A 19,123-nucleotide genomic window follows, 5' to 3' on the forward strand; every position below is an offset into this window, starting at 1 on the left:
TCCAAGTTTCTAATTAGCTTCGGGCCAAATAATAGTACTTGCATGGTGGACCCCCTTGATGAATGAATTAGATTGCACACACGTGTCACTTGAGGAATATGGTGTGCATATGGTATATGCGACTCTCCTGCACATGCAGTCAAAATAATTAATATATATAATATAATATAGGAGTTTTTACTCTAAAATTCGATTTTACCAAATAGTGCCCTAGTGAATTCATATTTATTCCATTGGGTTTTCTTTATTTTATTATCATTAAAATTTATTTTTAAAAAAAAAAGGAAAAAAAAAAAAGAAGTGAAAATCAAAAGTTGTAGGCCAGGTAACATGTATCTTACTTTCAACTCGTCAAACACGTCAAACAGATGCACACCAATATTATTATTAGACATACAAAATATATAGCAGATCTATAGCTAATTTATGAAAAATAATGTACACTATTCAAAATATCCCAATTCAATTGTATCTCAACTAATGATATGATTGGCCTTATGTTTAGCTCGTGTTATCACCATGGTGTGGTGCATATGTTTAACGGGCTGGATGTTATCACTAGGTGTTTAGTTCGTGTTATCACCATGGTGTGGTGCATCTGTTTAATAGGCTGGATGTTTAGTTCGTGGAAGCTGACCTCAATTAGTTAGGATAAAGCTTAGATGATGAATGTTTTGGTGGGCAAACAATCTCCCTCGGAGCTTAAATTTTATATCAGCAGAGCATTTAAGCAGAGTCGTCTACTGCATGTGGCCCAATTGAGCGACTCTTTCACACATGCTGTAGTCACTAGATGTGGTAGGTTATACAGTAACTATACATGCATGTGGAATCTTATCAATTTCTAGGGGTCCTTCATGCGATGTGCCACACGCAAACAATTTAAGGGAAAACACACACAACTCGTTAGCAGGCCAAAATACCAAATCCTATCTTATAGAATTCCCAGCTGAATCTCTTCCCCAAAACCAATGAAAGATGTGTTTTTTACACAGCCAGGGAAAAGGGGGACTTTTTATCTTATTTGCCTTCAAATAAAGAAGCAGAATCGGTCTTTGCAATTGCAGAACAAAATCATACAACTCGCCTCTGTTTCAATTATCAGTTTATTAGCAAGGGCCTAATAGACATTTCACAAGCTCAGAAAATATTGAGCAGAGTGCCTCATTTTTTTAGGGTCATGACAAAAACTCCAAAATGGAAGTCAAGAAAACAATATTTTGATAAAGAAGATTACAAGAAAAGCAAAGGAAAAGAATAACCTCAATGCTGCTGCAGATTAAGCTCGAGCAGCTGCAGCCATTGGAACAGATCTATAGCATGCCCTCTTTGCTGCACGAACAACGTCATCCACCTGGAAATGACACAGTAAGAAAAGTTAAGGAATCAAACTACTGAATGGTACAGGTGGGGCCCACCCCCGGCAACCTAAGCCTTTGATCTGGTGGGCCCATTATGGGTTCAATGATGCCTTAGTATCTCCATTATCAAATGATCCTGCCCATCTGATGAAAACTGCCAATTGCAATCAATGGTCCACATGTAGCGCAACCAATCATCAAGCTGGATGGGTGAGTTGGATCACTGAAAGGTAGTCCCTTTTGTACAGATTGGACCAAGCAATGCTCCATCAAACATTTATATTTCCCCTTTCATGACAACCATTTAGTGACTCAGTTTGTTAAAAAGAGGAAATACGCAATTCCCTTATGAGAATAATGGAAATTTGCCTGTCTCGGACAATCCCAGGATTGTAAGCAGCTGGCCAGAGAATCAGAAAAACAACCAACCTGTGGAACAGCCATTCTCTCAAGATTCGCAGCATAAGGCATTGGAACATCGGCTCCAGCGATCCTCTCCACCGGTGCATCAAGGTATTCAAAGCTTTCCTCAATTACGGATGTACTGTTTGAACAAACATGGATCAAAGTAAGATGCAAAGATGAAAATGCGGAAAATCAGATCACCCGTGGTCTGCTCAGGAGAAGCAGCTCACCAAATTTCAGCACCAACACCGTGCTGCGGAAAACCCTCTTCGACGGTCACCAGTCTGTTGGTTTTCCTTACGGAGGCATTAATTGCAGCTCTATCAAGAGGCCTGATTGAACGTAGGTTTATAACCTGTACAGACCAGATTGGTTATCTTTTTGTCACTGATTTATCATATAAAAGCAACACTAACACAGTATTTTTGTATCTTTTGGGGTTTGGATCTACCTCGGCGCTAATTCCTTCCTTCGAGAGTATATCTGCAGCCTGGTATTCACAACTCAAAGAGTCAATTGCAAATATAAGAATCTAAAGACTATAGGTAGAAAAGTACAATAAGATGGTACAGTAAAAAATGCTTAGCATATTGAGCACACTAAAGAGCAAAAGCATGTTCCAGCTTAACCAGTCATCACACTCACAAGTCAGAACTTTGCACCCACACATGAGTCAAGCTAATACACACACCACCAGTGTTCGAAGTATCGGTAACGCTACAAGTTTCGCTGGCCGGGGATATGGAAACAATATTGATATCGCCAATAATATCCCTGGTAACCAGAAATACAGGGAAATATTGGGGAAACGGGGGGAAAATGGTGGGGAATTTTTCAGTTAGACTTCAGGAGATACTAAAATACACATTTGCATAGTTAGGAATAAAAAGTGTGAAAAGGAATGCATGCATAATAAGATTTCATTTAATGGGGGCCTAAAAGCATGTGCTATATTGTAAGAAATTAGTCTAACCAGCCGATCCATCCCATCTATCCATCCAACCTTCCAAACATCCATTCATATTTTAGAATATCAACAACACATAATATTTCGCCAAGAAATCCTCGAAAACAAGAAAGGAAATAAAAGATTGTGGTCTCAATATCGCACATATTGTGATAACGATAACATCACGATATTATTTATATTATCATCAACAAATTGAACATTGCATAAAACCATGAGCCCATAAATAATAATAATAATAATTTTTGAAATGATTTTTTTTAATAAACAGATTTTTGGCGATATCGATACATTGGCAATATTATCAAAATATTGGTGATACACTGACCATAAGTTACACCTGGAATTTATACAATCGATGATATTGGTGATATCGATACATTGGCGAGACATCACCGATACTTGGAATTTCTGATACCACCAGTAGTATCGGTATCGCTATCAGTGTTATCGGTATAGCCGAGCTGGAGATACAGATACTATCGGGGATACTTCAAACAATGCACACCACCACGTGTGCCAGCGTGGCAGACAGGTGAAATATCCAAGCCATCCATCAGGAAGGTACCACTACGTAGATTCCCTATCCCAAGAATCAGATCAGTCCACTAGTCAGTTGGACCACAATTAACTGAACGAATGGATGGTTGCAGAAAAAGTGTCCCAAGTTTTCTAACCCATCCACTTATTTCTAATATCATGGCTGTAAAGTAGAAGTCGATCTTCTTCTTCTTTTTTGCTATTTTTTTTCCCTGTTGAGGGGGTGGGGAAGGGGGGGACTAAATCAAGGGCCATACCCTGGGAGAGCAGATACGCCAACCAGCTCAGCTATTGAGCCGGATTTATAAAAAGAGGGACCTCTACCAATAAGCTATGGAACTTTGACCAAGTGACTTTAAAATATATATATATATATATATATATATATATATATATATATATATATATATATATATATATATATATATATAAACTTCTGATAAATAGATAATCAAACAAAGTAACACTAAACCAGAACACTCAGTTCTTTCAAATATGAATGATTCAATCCAATTGTCGTGTTGCCACTTCTGGCACAACTGAGCTAAAGACCACCCAAACATAGAAAAGTAATGGAAACAACGAAGCAAATGATCTGAGTCTCCTCAACCCTAACAGATTGGAGGCTTAGACTCCACATAAAACTGATTAATATGGCTTGTGGCCTTGTTTATCAGAACCAACGACTTGAAATTTCAGGTTGGAGTAATTTATCATTTTAGGGGAATACCAGTTCTTGAACCACCAACAGACTAGTATGCCACTGAACCTATGCATCTCTGAAATCTGGCTTAAAAGGAAGTTCAATCGACAACAAGGATTACAACACAGAACAACCCATCATGATATGAAAACAAAAGAAAGATCACGCAATCACTGCCAAGCATTAGTTAAAGAGTCGATAATATGAGTCCTGTGTGCTACTTGCTCTTTGAGAAATATACAACTAAACACATCTAGACAGAGTTGAAAACCCACAGAATTTATCAGCACTGAAATGCTCCAGAATAAGGGTGGAATGGGCCAGGTGGCACCCAACCTGGCTTGGGGCTGGGCTTGGACCTAGTAGCTTGGCCCATGGACTAGGCTTGGGCCTTGATTGCATGGCCCGATCAATTTCAGGTCAGGCATGGACTCAAGTCACTTTTTCCCAGCCCAACCCAACATTTTATATGTACGTATATTATATCCTACAAATATCCCATTCCAATCCCCAATTAGGCAACATATCCATCTCAATTGTAGACCACAGGCTTCATTCCCATAAAATGTCTATTTTTTTGTGCAAGTGGGGCCACTTGATCAACAGATAGATTGGGAACATTCAAGTTGGAAATAAGGATTTTATCAATTTTCAAGCCAGGTTGTATTGGGCCCCAGCCCAACCAATTTTTTCAGTCTTCAGCTTTGGCCAGCTTGTGCTTCGCCATGCCAAGCTTGGGTCAGGCCTTTGCTCTTAAGTGTCAGGCTGGGCTTGCAACCCTTACTAAAGAACCTGGTTTTGCCCTGCCTAAAGCTTATTATAGTTCAACGAGGATAAGCGCCAACCAAATTCCAAAAAAAAGTGCAACATACACAGGCAACTTGTGAATAAACCTATTGATCACATACTGGTCATTGGCACCACAGCTTCAAAGAAAGAGCACACGCACCTGGAGGGCATAACCCACCATCTTTGAGAAAGCTGTAATGGTCACATCTTTTCCTTCTCGTTCTATCTGTTAATGGAGGGCATGAGATGAGGAACTTGAAGAAAAATATTAAATTTGCAGATAAAGTGTGATGCACTCCAAAAAATCATACCTTAGCTTTTCCTATTGGAAGGCAGAAACTGGAATCAAGAACTTCCGCTGAAACAGGGAAAGACTCTCCATATCTGGAGCATCCCAAAATCAATGCTAATCAGATAAATACTTCAAGTTTCACATGACAAAAATAGTTCCACATTCGAAAAGCTACTTACAGCAACTCGTTTTCAAGAAAAACTACAGGATCAGGATCTCTAATAGCAGCTTTTAAAAGGCCCCGAGCGTCTTCTGATGAGTATGGAGTCAGAACTTTCAACCCAGGAACGTGAGCAAACCAAGCTGCATAACACTGCATATGATTTCAAAATGAGAACCATCCTACATTTCTTCTAACACACTTTAATGCATTATACAACATATTTAAGTTAAAGTTGCTTTATTAAGCTCTATTCACTAACAATAAATACAACTTACATTAAACAACAAAGTTTCAAACATCGAATGCAAGTTTCTCTATAGTGGAATTAGAACAGTAACTCTTTTTGGGCAGCAACTTGAGAGATAAGGAAAGAACTGAGATACACACACCCAGTCAACCCACTATCTATTCTAATATGAAATGCAGGATCGGGATTTATTTTAAATCAGCAACAAATATTTTCGTTATAGGACACGTATAACTATGCATACTATAGATAGCTATATGGGTGAATTCATGTATAGCTATACAAATCTCCAACCTCTTTTATATATTCCTGTCATTCTCAATGAAATAAACACAATACAGTTTCCACGACGTAGTCTCTTGTGATTTAAAATGGTATCAGAGCCATGATTTGGCCCTAATCTTGATCGTTCATCTCCTTTGATCCTCACCGGTCATATTCCACCGTCCAATCACCCGATTTGCACCACCAGCACTGCCGCTGCCCTTGCAAGTGTGCACCATCATCCGTCCATACCCCGCCTATTTGCAGCAGCTTGCCGCCTAGCTCTGCCAACAAATCCAACCTTTGAACCCTCATCATTTGCACACTGCCCCTCCATCACCAGCAGCAGCATCGCATCCCATCAGAGATCACAACTTCGTTCATACCATCTCCCTACCTTCATCACGACAACCATAGCCGAACTCATCTTACCAACACTCATTATTTCTGACATTTCTCTTTCGGATCTGTTCAAAAACTATGTTTGGCGGCCCTTATTGCACCCGATTCTTGGCACCATCAAATCTCTTAACTCGATCCTTGCCCATGTAGCCAATTGCTACTGCACCTGCATCACTGCCCGAAATCCACTCCCACCTGCATCCCGAGCCGTTTTTCCCTGGTCAGCGATAATCAGCATTATCATTGCCTTCATCTCCGGCTATCTTCATCATAACCATCTTTGATAGACCTCTACGATATGCCTGCTAGCAAATCCGAACATTTGCACAGTGATTGGCCGCCCATCTTTGCCGCCTCTAGTGATCATCTCTGCCATTACCATCCCATCTCTCGATCTGCACCCACTCTTGTTGACCATCCACCATTGCTGGCCAAAACAGGCACTACAATTACACCATCTCTGGATCTGCACAAACAGCCTCGCCAACATCACCACCGGTAACATATTGCCATTGAAGCATCAAATCTGAGACCTGTGCGTCAAATCCTAGCGCGGTTGGTGGTTTCGCCCCCAACATTGTCATCTGCGGCACTCATCGAATCCATCACCTGATCTGTCAACCACCATTCCCTCCAGCGGCGACCGTCAGAGACCACATGATTCAATCCTCTTCTCCATCTGGAAGCAAATCTATTGTTTGCAATCGAATCTGCAACTCAAGATCTGAACAAACGTAGATCCAGCATCCATCTTGCCGCGTCCAACATCACCTGCAATATTACTACCATTTAGCCTCGAGCACCCGTTGGAAGCTGACATCTTTCTAAGCCCCAATTTGTTGTTCATTGTAGCCATCTGTCTAGACCTGCTACATCCCAACCTTAACAAATCAATTGGCCCCATGTGGCATTTGGGGAGAACACATCTAATAGGAAGAAAGGCGCACCTAACAAAGCGAACCCTTCCTCGCTCTTTCTTCTGTTCTCTTACTTGTGCTCTGTGAGTGACCAAATAAGTACACCTTCACACGTGGTTCCCTCTACTAACCAAAATTGTCAAATTTGACCATTAGTACTGTCGCTGGACTTTTTTTCCCCACCAAAATCGTCTCTTCTTATACATAGAAGCTGACGCAATCCTTGGTGTCATCAAATATCTTCGTCGCACCGACCCTTTTCTAGTGGACCTGATCGCGTTATGCTAAGCATTTTTTACCACACCTGTTATGTCATGCCGGCCTTATGACAAGACCTACTCTCTGATGCGTTTTTAATTAGAACCAGTGTCATCACCAGTTTGATGTCGAAACAGATTTTAAAGCCACTAGAAGAGCATTGGTTAAAATCCCAAGCAACCACAAGTATGCATCCACTGGAAGAGCAATGGTTGAAATCCTAGCCACCGGAAGTGCCACTAAATCATTAACCAGTCATTGGAAGTGTTAACGGTTCATATCCCAGAACTCATCAAGAGTGTAGTACATGCATATTCAGTTGTCCTATGGTGCACCGTATATATGAAGATGATAGTTGCAACTCTACCTACTCACCCCATGCTATACACCGTCCGATTTGTTTGTTCACCTGCTTCCCTGTTGCTGTCTGTCCACATTTTCAGCACCTACTCAACTTGACATGGAATTATGCAAGTGCCTGAGCTTTCCTTTTCCATTCATCTTTTCTTCCTTATTAGACCATAATTAATAATTGGAGGTGTAGTTCACGCACATGTTGTGCAAGTTTGCACATATGCCTTCACGTGCCATTGTGGGTGTAGTTCACTCACATGTTGTGCAATATTGCACGTGTATTTGAGAGGATTTTGCATGTGAATAGTTGTTTGTAGCTCAATGGTTGTCAAGTTTGGATGGCCTACTATGTGAACAGAAGATTTAATGGGTGATAAAAACTCAATATACCGCAGATACATGATCGATCCAAACATGTTGCATGTTGAATGGTGACATGTGCTCATTGTCATCATTTTCTTCATATATGTTCCAAGCTAAGTATGATTGATATCTATAATCCGTCTTGCGGCGGAATGTTAGAGTATATGACACATATATTCAGCTGTAATTTATATTTGTACATACTATAGATAGCTATATGGGTGAATTCATGTATATCTAAACAGATATCCTACTTCTTCTATATACGCCTATCATTCTCATGCTCAATGAAATAAACACAATACGATTTCCACAATGTAGTCTCTCATGATTTAACAATTTTATTAAACATAAAACAATTCTATCCATTAGGACAATGGATAATAATCAACCACAAACAAAGAATGCTTGCTAGGTCATTTGCTAAGCATCTCTAGGAAGAACTCAAGGAAATGAACGAGGAGCAATGAGCCCTCTAATTTCATTGACACCAAAGGTACACTTCCAACAAACCTGTGAGAATCCATTAACCCAGGATATAGCACACTTGGAGTCCTCATCCACAATGACGCAATCTCTTCAACATGCATAAGCCATCTCTTAACCACTTCACAGCCCTGAGAAGACAAGCCTAATATTACTTGCTCATCTTTGAGCACACCCCCAATGCCTGAAGGCCATGGGTTACCAAGGAAGCAGCCATCAATGTTGAGCTTCCACTTACCTAGGGGCAAAGGGAACCACGAGGCAGCTGAATTTGATGGATTTCCAATATAGTTAATAGCCTCCTTCCAATTTCTATCTAGCTCAAACAACCGAAATTCCCTTGAATTCTCTAGCTGATTTACCCCAATTAACTAAGAGCTTAATTATCTCCTTAATACTACTGGCCAAAACCATCACATTGTCAACAATTCTCTTGTTTGGCTTGTTCCACAAACCCCATAACATAGCATGAGGGAGCTTGATGCTTGAAGGCCATGGGTTACCAAGGATGCAGCCATCCATGTTCAGCTTCCACCAACCCAAGGGCGAAGGGAGCCACAAGGCGACTAAATTTGATGGATTCCCAATATAATTAATAGCCTCCTTCCAATTTCTATCCAGCGGAAACACTGAAACTCCTTCGAATTCTGTAGCCAATACACCCCAATTAATTAAGAGCTTAATTATATGCTTAACACTACCGGCCAAAAGTGTCGTATTATCAACAATTCTTTTGTTTTGCTTGTTCCTCAATCCCCATAAAATAGCATAAGGGAACATTCCCCACAGGATCCTACCTTGAACTTTGAACAGACCAGCCCCCCAACCTTCAAAGAGGTTCATCAACAATTTCAGAAAAAAAACCAGCAAATCTCAAACAGATTTGAGGAAGAACACCAAATTTTGAAAGCTTCTTTAAAACAGATAGCTGATTGACTAACTCTTCATCATCCCAAACATAAAGCATATGTGGAAATGCAATTTTCTCTTCTTGAGATTATCTAAGGTTAGGATTTCCAACTGCCAGACCACACCATGGGTTATTTACAATGCAGATTGCTGTTTTTACTGACTAAAATCATTCTTCCTGATATCACTGATATCACCGATATTATCAATATTATCGATATGGGGTAATATAGGGGGCCGTTTGGATGGGAGTAAATGGAGGTAAATAACATTTAAGGTGTGTTTGGATGTTAGTAAATGCATGGAAATGAAATGAAATGGAAGCAAATGGGGCTGTCAATGAAATCCTCTCTGTGAGAGTGGATTTGGAAGTAAATGAGGTGAAATGCCTTTTTGAGCTCCCTTGTATAGTTGCACAAGTAAACAATGGTGCTGCTAGGCACATGTCCGCCATGCACACAGCATGCAGATGATACTCCAAAACAATCCAATTATCGGCCACATCACTAAAATCACACCAATAAAATGATCCAAACCGTCCAACAGTTGGTCATCCAAATGAATGGTTAAAAAACATTGACAAGTTGCTTATTTCTAATCCTTACATTTGTGGCCCGCCCGAGGCTTGAAATTTCCTCATTTTTGCTAAAGTATATATTTCGAGGGGCTTATTACAATGATTTTGTTAAATATCACATATGTACACTTATTTGAGATATTAAAGCTGATTTGTGATACCACATATGTTCCTGTGAATATATTAAAATTTTCCAATGCATTCCAATTCCTCCCATTTACTCCGCATCTAAACAAAATATTTGAATTTCAGATGCATTTCATTTACTCCCATCCAAACACAACTGGGTAAGTCATTCACTTCCAATTCATTTACCTCCAATTCTATTTCCCATTTACCTCCACTTACAAGCTCCCAAATGAGCCCTAGTTGATAAAATCACTGACATTATCGCATGTATCAATGATATCGTCAACATCCCTCCGAAAAAACACATTGTGTCATCAATATCATGCAATATTATCAACAATATCAGCGCCCAAAATTATATTTTTGGGGAATCTTTCCAAGTGGTGTTTTAAATTAGTTCATTATATGTGCTGAATTATTGCATCATTTATTAAAATTAGTGCATCAAAATTATATTTCTTAATGTTTTCATCTGACAACGCATAATTCCTCATGCAATGGAAACCTATTATTATTAGTTGTTTTTTGTAATATTTTTTAGTCCCAAGGGTGTAAACATGTGTTTTGGCATTCTCCTGAAATTTCACCGAAAAATTCCAGCTTTTTCCCAATATTTCCCTCAGGTAATGATATTTTATCTAGTTTCAACAATATCGACACATGTTTCCGTATCCCAAGTCATTGATGCATGTAATGATACTGATACTCTGAATGCTGACCGAAATTATGGTTTACAATCTTATTGTTGACCAAGGGGTAATACAAATATACTTGGAACTTAGAGATTTATTCTTTGTTTTTTGTTATCCGGTATATGCAATATGATACTTTGCATGCATGATTTAATATTATTCATCACACATACACAAAAAATATCAGTCATCACACATGCACAAACACTACTTAGTACTATGTAATAAAGCCACCCAGATGATCCTGCCATAGTATAACATGCATAGGAGGAACTAGGAAGTAGTACACTGCATGCATGGCCCATACCACATACCAGAGCTACTAGCAATCCAGGTAACCTTGATGCAACACAGAAAACATGATATCAATTTGCAACTGATTGTATCTCATGTGTACACATGCCCACTGATTGTGGACACTGGAAAGTAAAATGCTCTGGAGCCCTCCAAGAAGGTATGGTTGTGTGCTAATTATTGTAAACAGAACAAAGACCAACCCTTGACGATAGATAAACATGGCATCATACGGCATTGGGATATGCAAGTTGAAACAGGGGCAGAAAAACATTTCAGCAACAGAGTAATGCCTGGAAATTTTGAATTATAATGTTCCTTCATGATCTGATGCAAATTTACCAGTACCCCAATTTTGTCAACCACGTGCCATTGCATGGGCGATAACCTGAATGCTATTCCAAAGAGCAATAATGGACCAGCTATATCTACTAGAAGACTCTAAACTTTATGTGTGTGTGTGTGTGTGCATGTGCGTTTGTGTGTGTATTTTTTGAAGGATGATATTATAAATATGATTAAGATCCAAGAAAAAAGATGCACACAGACCTGTGAGTGTTGGGCACCAACCCCAGCAGCAGCACCATTTGGTCCTCTGAAAACAATTGGTACAGATATCTGACTGGCAGACATGTAATTTGATTTCGCAGCTGAATTAATGATATGATCAATTGCCTGAAACAGAAACCAGAATCAGTTTCACTAAAACATACAGGCCTACATGCAGAAGCAACAAGAAACTACGAAAGTAGTAGCCCCAAAAAAACTAGGGTGATTGGGTGAGAATAACTTCAACTACCAACATTAGAGAAGCACATCTCCATTTCATCTACCAAGTTACGTGGGGGCTTGTGAAGAACAGATATAACTATCGAAATATTTAACTATGACAATGACGCATAATTTAAGTAATAAAGATGGCATAAAATGCTTGAAGTTATAAATATGTATTCTTAAAAACCGATTCCGATCAACACTTTTTGTGACACTAGTTGATATGATGGGAACCATGTGTCCCATTTATTTCACCCCGCTTCCGCCAGATTATTCTTTTTTTTTTTTTTAAAGGATTTTGTTTTATTTATTTATTTTTATTTCCCAAAGGAGTTATATCACAATGATGTCATTGCTAATAACGTAAACATTGTAGCAATCACACCACTACCAAAACCCAAAGTTCCTCAGTGAAAAAGCTGAAATAGATAAAAATAGATAATCTAACAGAACCTTGCCAAAAACTCATAAACAAAAAGCCTATAATGTTAACTAGGAAATTACATCCGATATATGAAAACAACTCTAACCTGCATTGAGAAGTTAAATGTCATAAACTCTACAACAGGTCGGAGGCCATAGTATGCTGCACCAACTCCAATTCCAGTGAAGCCCGCCTGCAAAAAGTTGACAAACAAACAAAATGGGGACACCCACCCAACAGTGAGAGAGACAACAAGCATCTTCAAGGCAAATTTGAGCTTGTATTATCTAACAAAGATGGCGAGCTACATCGACAATCTGTTGCTGCAAAAGAACAGAAACCAAAATCAATGGATGATTCATGTACTGGATCCTAGATCAACCTCTGTGATTGGTGTATCAAGAACCCTTTCAGGACCATACTTCTCCAGAAGACCTTTGGATATCTACAGAAAAGGATTTAACGAGTTAAAAAATAAATTAGCGGAAGAAGCAAAAATATATCTATATTTTTGAAATATAAGAAAATAATTTTTTTATCTCATTGAGCTTTATCTAACCTTGTATGCACCCTGATATTCACCAACCTGCAACAGAAAAAATACTCATTAGAACAATAATTATGAAGAAAGGTTGCACATTATATTCCTACTTATTCTTCCATTTTTTAAATGTGGTTGTGTGTGTGTATAAGATTCCTGTTTGAAACGTAATGCTCCTTCGCATTCTCTCCTCAATTACCTCTTCACCCATCAGGAAAACTTTTGGATCAGCGGACATTTCCTCGTCAAGTGCAGAATTGAGAGCATCTCGCACGGTAATCTGAGAGAATTTCGAATGTCAATGTGAGTCCATGTTAACTTAACATACAAACAATATGATAAGAGAGACAGAGAGGTAATGAGATTATGATAACATTTGATAATGACACTCAAAACAAGATCAACTGCCTGTTTGATCCAATAACCAAATGACTTAAAGTCCCCTCATTACACTTGCCTCCTTCAAGAAGAATAAGAGTTAACTTCAACTAGCATATGAATTTTTAAGTCTTTTTTTATCAGCACAAAATACCTTCTTCTTCTTCTTTCTTGTTTTGGAAGACAACTAAAATTCTACTAAAAAGAGAGGAAACGTGCCATAGGATAAGATGATGAGGAATCAGGAATCATCTATCCCAGAAAAGCCCTTCCCTAAGATTGATCTCTCGAACAATGCATGCAAGATTTTATTTTATTTTATTTATTTATTTTTGAGAGAGAGAGGTAATGATAATTTTATTAAAAGACTCGCGAACGTGACAAAGAATACAAGCCCAGCCAAAAAGAAATCACTCAAACAGAGGGGCTGGCCCCGCCTTAACATGAACCACCCGATCGAAAACAAAATGGTCAATCCCTTGAATGACCTCATTAACCCCCACACTAATATTCAGAAAACAACGAGCATTCCCTGTTCCCCATATCATCCAAATGATAGCCATGATGAGAAGCCGCCATGTAATTTTTCGATGCTTACAACTCCTTCGTGCCACGCCCAGAGGAGCTCATCCACAGACTTAGGCATAACCCAAGCGACATCGCTCCAAGATAGAAAATAAACCCAAATTGTAGATGCGAAAGGACAATGAATGAAGAACCATCGCTCTTCTTTGAAGCTTGTCAACCGTGAAAATGTGTCGTCCCACCAACCAAACGAAAGCCAGAGACAAATTGGAAATAAAACAGGAGAGCGATCTTACAGAGAATTTGGAGGAGTTATTCCCTATCCAGACTACCTTGTCAACTTCAAATAGAACTGGCTTTATCGAATTTAAGAGATTCAGTAACCCCAGCAACTCGTCAAATTCCTCATCCTAAAGATCTCCTCGACAGGGTGGGAGCTAGACAACGTTGTCCCCTTCCCAAGAATAACACTCCTCCACCCGTTGTCCCCTTCCCAACAATAATACTCCACCTGAACAAATCAATTGGGGGCAACCATAGCTAACCTCAGAAATACATCCTATAATGCTTGAGAGCCACACCACACATCCACCCAAAAATGAATACGAGATCTTCTTCCTAGACTAAAGGCAATGCCTCTGCTCACTAAATGTTGCGTAGAGGCAATGCCTTTCCAAACACATGAGGCTCTATAAAGAGAGGAAGATTTTGTGAACCAACCACCGTCCTGCAAACCATATTTTGCAGCTATCAGCCTTCTCCAAAATCTGTCCTCCTCCACGAATAATCTCCATGTCCATTTCCCAAGCAAGGTCATATTTACCGTAGCTAAACGCCTGATACCCGCTCCCCCTTATACAATAAGTTTGCAGACCTCTTCCCACTTTAAGAGAAGAAATTTGCACCCTTCACTTGCCCCCTTCCATAAGAAGTCCCTCCTAAGCTTCTCAATTATGTCCAAGATAGATGTCAGACATTAAAAAGGGACGAGAAGTACACCGGCATGTTGGAAAAGACCGTCTTGTTTGCAGACCTCTTCCCACTTTTAATTGTTTTACCTATGTGCTTTATAAATAAATAAATAAATAAAGGAAGAAAAAGAAAATTGTTTCACCTATTCTTCATCCAAAGGCAAAGAACACAAAACATTTAAAAAAGCCATGCCTCTGCTTCTCAAGTAATTAAACTTAACGATTTTGTCCTCCCCTAATAGCTAGCTGATAGTAATCACCCTGGAAGAGCCCAGATACTGCCAAATAGAAGAAGACAGAGCTCTAATCTGCACACTAGATCCATCTGCAAGTAATGAATAGAAGGATTTCAATAAGAAGATGCCCCCTCTCTGCAGACCACTTGTACTCATATCTTCCTCTTGGGATTGGATACCATCCATGCATAAGGTCCATTACGCTTAAAATTCCTAAACCTCTTCATTGTCTGAATCTCTCTTAAAAGATCAGGTCCACATTGCCTTATTGTCTATGCTACTAACTAAACACTTGGAAACAATGAACTCCTTCTCAGTAGCCAAATGATGTCACATCACCTCCTCATTCACCTATAGAAACATCCTCCTGATTTTATTTTATTTTTTGAAAAGTAAATCCTCCTCCTGAATTATAGAGCCAAGGCAATGAAACAAGCCGCTTTGAGAAATCTGCTGAATTGAATTTTAACTAAACCTTTCCTTTATAATTTTTTATGATGAAAGTTGCATTGTGCTAAATTGATTTTAACTAAACCGCTTTGAGAAATCTGCTGAATTGATTTTAACCAAACCTTTCCTCTATAATTTTTTATGATGAAAGTTGCAGTCTGCTAAGGGGTCATTTGGGTGCCTGTAAAGTCCTTAAGTTGTAAAGGGATTACAGGTAATCTGATTACAGGGGCTGTTTGGATGCATGTATTTGCCTGTAAAGGCTTTACAGGCTGTAAACAGATTACAGCTTTTAGTTGTAATATGAAACCTAGTAAAAAGTCATGTTTCATATTACACGTAAAGTCTTTACAGCTAAAAAGGTATTATGCATGTTAGAACACAATGATTAATATACACTGGGCCCACCGTAATGTATGGTGCATCCAATCTATTCATCATGTACTTCCCTTGATGCTCTCCTGTGGCCCTAAAAAAACAGCTCGTTCATTATCAAATGGACCACACGAGGGAGTGTTGGGACGTCCGCCATGAAAAACTTCTAGATTGCATTTAGGGCCCACTGTGATGGGTGGAAGACATCCAATCCGTTTAGTGTGTGCATGCTTTAATGCCCTCTTAGGGCCCTAAAAAAATCAAGTCTTTCTTATGTGATTTTTGCAGATTTTGGAAGGTTCACCGCCCAAGCTCTCCGGTATGAATACCTACTTTATTAAGTATAAACACTGTACAGGCTAGCCAAAATTTACTGGTAAATAGATAACCACTTAAAAGCTAAATGGAATAGCATGTAAACCGATTACACCTGAAACTCTTTTCAGGTGTAATGTGTTCACAACTTAAAAATTATAGGCATCCAAACAACCCCTAATTTGCTTCAACAGGGACTGTATCACACAAAAATCAAAGGTGACCAAATTACAGTACCCATTTAACCTGTGGCCTGCAAATGGATGGGTAAAAGAGGGTTCAATGGAAAAATGAGCAGGACTCCACATTTGTTGAGCCAAAACCATAAGAAACCGCATTTTATTTTTTTTGAAACTGAGATCACTTTCTTTTTTTGGAAAATGAAATTGTATTGATAAAACTGAAAGATCGTCCAAATCATATCTTGGGTGAAAGGGATGGTGTCCAAATCATATGTTGGGTGAAAGGGATAGTGAATAGTTGGGTAGGGATATCTCATATGTTCAAGGGCTGTAATTGGAATCAAATCCTTGAGTGATGGGAGAACACTACTGTTTGTAATGGGTGAGATGATTCCTGATCATCTTCCCTGTTTTCGTTGCAGCTCTTCTTTTGGTTTTAATAAAATATTAGTTACCTTTAACAAAAAATAAATAAAAAATAAACAACGAAAGAATGAAAAGATCATCCAAATCACTGCAAATTTTCAAATGCGGCTCATCCATGTGATAACCCACCATATCAGTCCTGCTACCGTAAACATGTGCAGGTGTGGGACCGCATCACAGTAAATTCTCTATGGCCAGTAGATATGGCACATGCAATGCAAATGGAGAGGGAGGAAGTGGCTTCCAAGACATGGAACAGACGGGTAGGAGCAGCAGTTTTAATAAACGCATAGGCTTTCGTTTCCTTTTTCTGAATGGTGAATAAGCACAAAGCTTTACCTTATAAATTACCTAAATGCCCTTTATTTTGGTTAAGACTCTTCCAATGTCCTTTAATGATGCACAGTTGTAGCGATTTACAAAACTAAATGTGTGCAAATTTTTGCCCCTGGGAGCTCTCATTACACATAGTTGAGATTTCCCAAAGCCATAATAAGCGGTTATATGATACCCACCGTATCCTTGTGTTTTCAATCTGTAATATCGGGACATGATTCAGTTATCCAAATTCGGATTTAGTGAGACCCATTGTGGATGGACTACGACCAAAAGAAAAAAAAAAATCTCCAGATTGGAAAACCCCAAAAATTGATTGTTTCACCATTTTTATGTATATGGGACCATTACTGTATTTTTTTTCTCTTAATTGTTAATTTGCAGGCCACCAACCGACGGGTTGGGAACTTAGGATTCTCCCATCATGACAATTTTCAGAATTGGTCAATCAACAGTGGGGCCAATCAAACCAACAGCCGGGATAACTGAACCACAGGAACCATTTGAACAAAGTGAAAACCAAATGGTTCAGCACATATCCTCGGTCAAGATCATGTAGTTCTCATATATAATATTTGTTACATAGAATTTGGGGCAGTTGGAATTGGAATCAAAATTCAGGCCAAACTAGTGTGTTTGGCACCCTGGAATTAGGGGAACTACAAATCCAGTAGGATTTGAAATACTCAATAAGCCCACCTTTCAATTCTTCTCTGAAAGCTAGCTTTGAAAATCCGAAATGGCTATACTTTTCAAAAAGGTTATTTAAGGATTAGCACGTGCCTTCTCCGGATTGAAAATCCAGTTTGCCAAACACAGTTTCTGGATTCCAGCGATTGAAAATCCAGATTGCCAAGCACAACTGACAGATTGGAAATCTCAGGGATTCCAAATCCTAGATTTGGATTCTTAAGTAAAATCCAAATCCAAGCAGCCAAACGACACCTAAACTCTAACAAATTTTAACTTTCACAAATTCAACTCAGCATAACAGAAACTCAAACTAGAATTATTAATTTGCAATAAGAAAATAAAAAATCATTCATAGGAAAGAAATATCAATGATGAAGAAATAACCTCTTTCCCTACAGATGAGAAACTCCTCGGTTGGATCCTCCGCAACGACTGCCCAAAAATCTGAAAAAAAATAAAATAAATAAATAAAATAAACGAATTGAAAACAAACCGCCAAAAAACCGACAACAGAAATCTTAGATTTTTCATTTTTTTACCGAAGCTGGAAGGGCTTTCTGCCGTAGAATCGACAACATCTTTCCTTCTTTCGATCGAGACCGTCCTACTCACCACGAAAACGAAATTTACATCAATCTCATCTACGGAAAACCCGTATTTCATTCCGATTGGGATCTTAGATGAAGAAAAAGAAAATCGGATATGGATTTTAGTATCGAAAGTGTTAGATCTGGTCAGGATTCTTCCTAGAATCTTTATTTTGTTAAGAACCTAACCAATACGCCAAAAGCCCCAGGATTGATGGATCGCGTCAAGTTAGGCTATTAAACCCTTGGGATCGTAACAGACTTTGGGAGAAATGAAAAGGGAAAGAGAAGAAGATATGAGAATTAAGAAAGAGAAAATCCTATGGTTTGGAATCATGTTAGAGAGAAAAGATGAGTTCTTACAGAGGTCGAGGGTTTGCTTTTCTGAGAGAGAGAGAGAGAGAGAGAGAGAGAGATGGCAGCCGATGGAGTCGCCACGGTGTGATTTTCTCAGGACTAGGATTCGGCAGGAAGAATGAAGACTACCGTGTAAGTTTTGAATCATTTTAGCAAATGGTGGTGACTCATCCCCCACTCGTGGCATACATGTGCACCTGCCATCCAGACCATCCGACCGTCCATCATCGCTTACCCCCTAACCCAAAAATCATCGTAAATGGAAACTCAAGTGGGCCACATGCTACGCTACAAGTTGAGTGTGGACGCCCACCCATGATTTGGGTGGGAGCGTATTAGGTGTTACCCTTACTCTGTGGGCCCACCTTGATGAATTGTTTGTAAATCCATCCGTTTTCCACACTTGATCCCAAAACCCAAGAATATCCAAATCTCAGGTGG

At 39.1% G+C, this 19,123-nt stretch overlaps 1 protein-coding gene across 2 annotated transcripts; it reads right to left on the reverse strand.

The window, feature by feature from the left end:
• Positions 1 to 1,000: 1,000 nt before the first annotated feature.
• Positions 1,001 to 18,838, reverse strand: LOC131239379 (pyruvate dehydrogenase E1 component subunit beta-2, mitochondrial). Of its 2 annotated transcripts, none has more exons than XM_058237062.1 (15): positions 18,689 to 18,838; positions 18,278 to 18,342; positions 18,123 to 18,170; positions 13,051 to 13,131; positions 12,870 to 12,896; positions 12,693 to 12,755; positions 12,417 to 12,503; positions 11,662 to 11,787; positions 5,237 to 5,370; positions 5,077 to 5,149; positions 4,926 to 4,991; positions 2,218 to 2,256; positions 1,997 to 2,121; positions 1,791 to 1,905; positions 1,001 to 1,354 (listed from the first exon to the last, which is right to left on the reverse strand). In XM_058237062.1, the coding sequence occupies exons 2-15, from the start codon at positions 18,314 to 18,316 to the stop codon at positions 1,280 to 1,282; spliced, it is 1,098 nt and encodes a 365-aa protein (XP_058093045.1). In that variant the 5' UTR covers positions 18,317 to 18,342; positions 18,689 to 18,838; the 3' UTR covers positions 1,001 to 1,279. The 2 variants fall into 2 exon arrangements, with proteins under 2 accessions (XP_058093045.1, XP_058093044.1); XM_058237061.1 differs by having other exon boundaries at positions 18,123 to 18,182.
• Between the last annotated feature and the right edge of the window lie 285 nt (positions 18,839 to 19,123).

This window comes from Magnolia sinica, chromosome 3 (assembly GCF_029962835.1).
Source record: "Magnolia sinica isolate HGM2019 chromosome 3, MsV1, whole genome shotgun sequence".
Taxonomy (NCBI): Eukaryota; Viridiplantae; Streptophyta; class Magnoliopsida; order Magnoliales; family Magnoliaceae; genus Magnolia; species Magnolia sinica.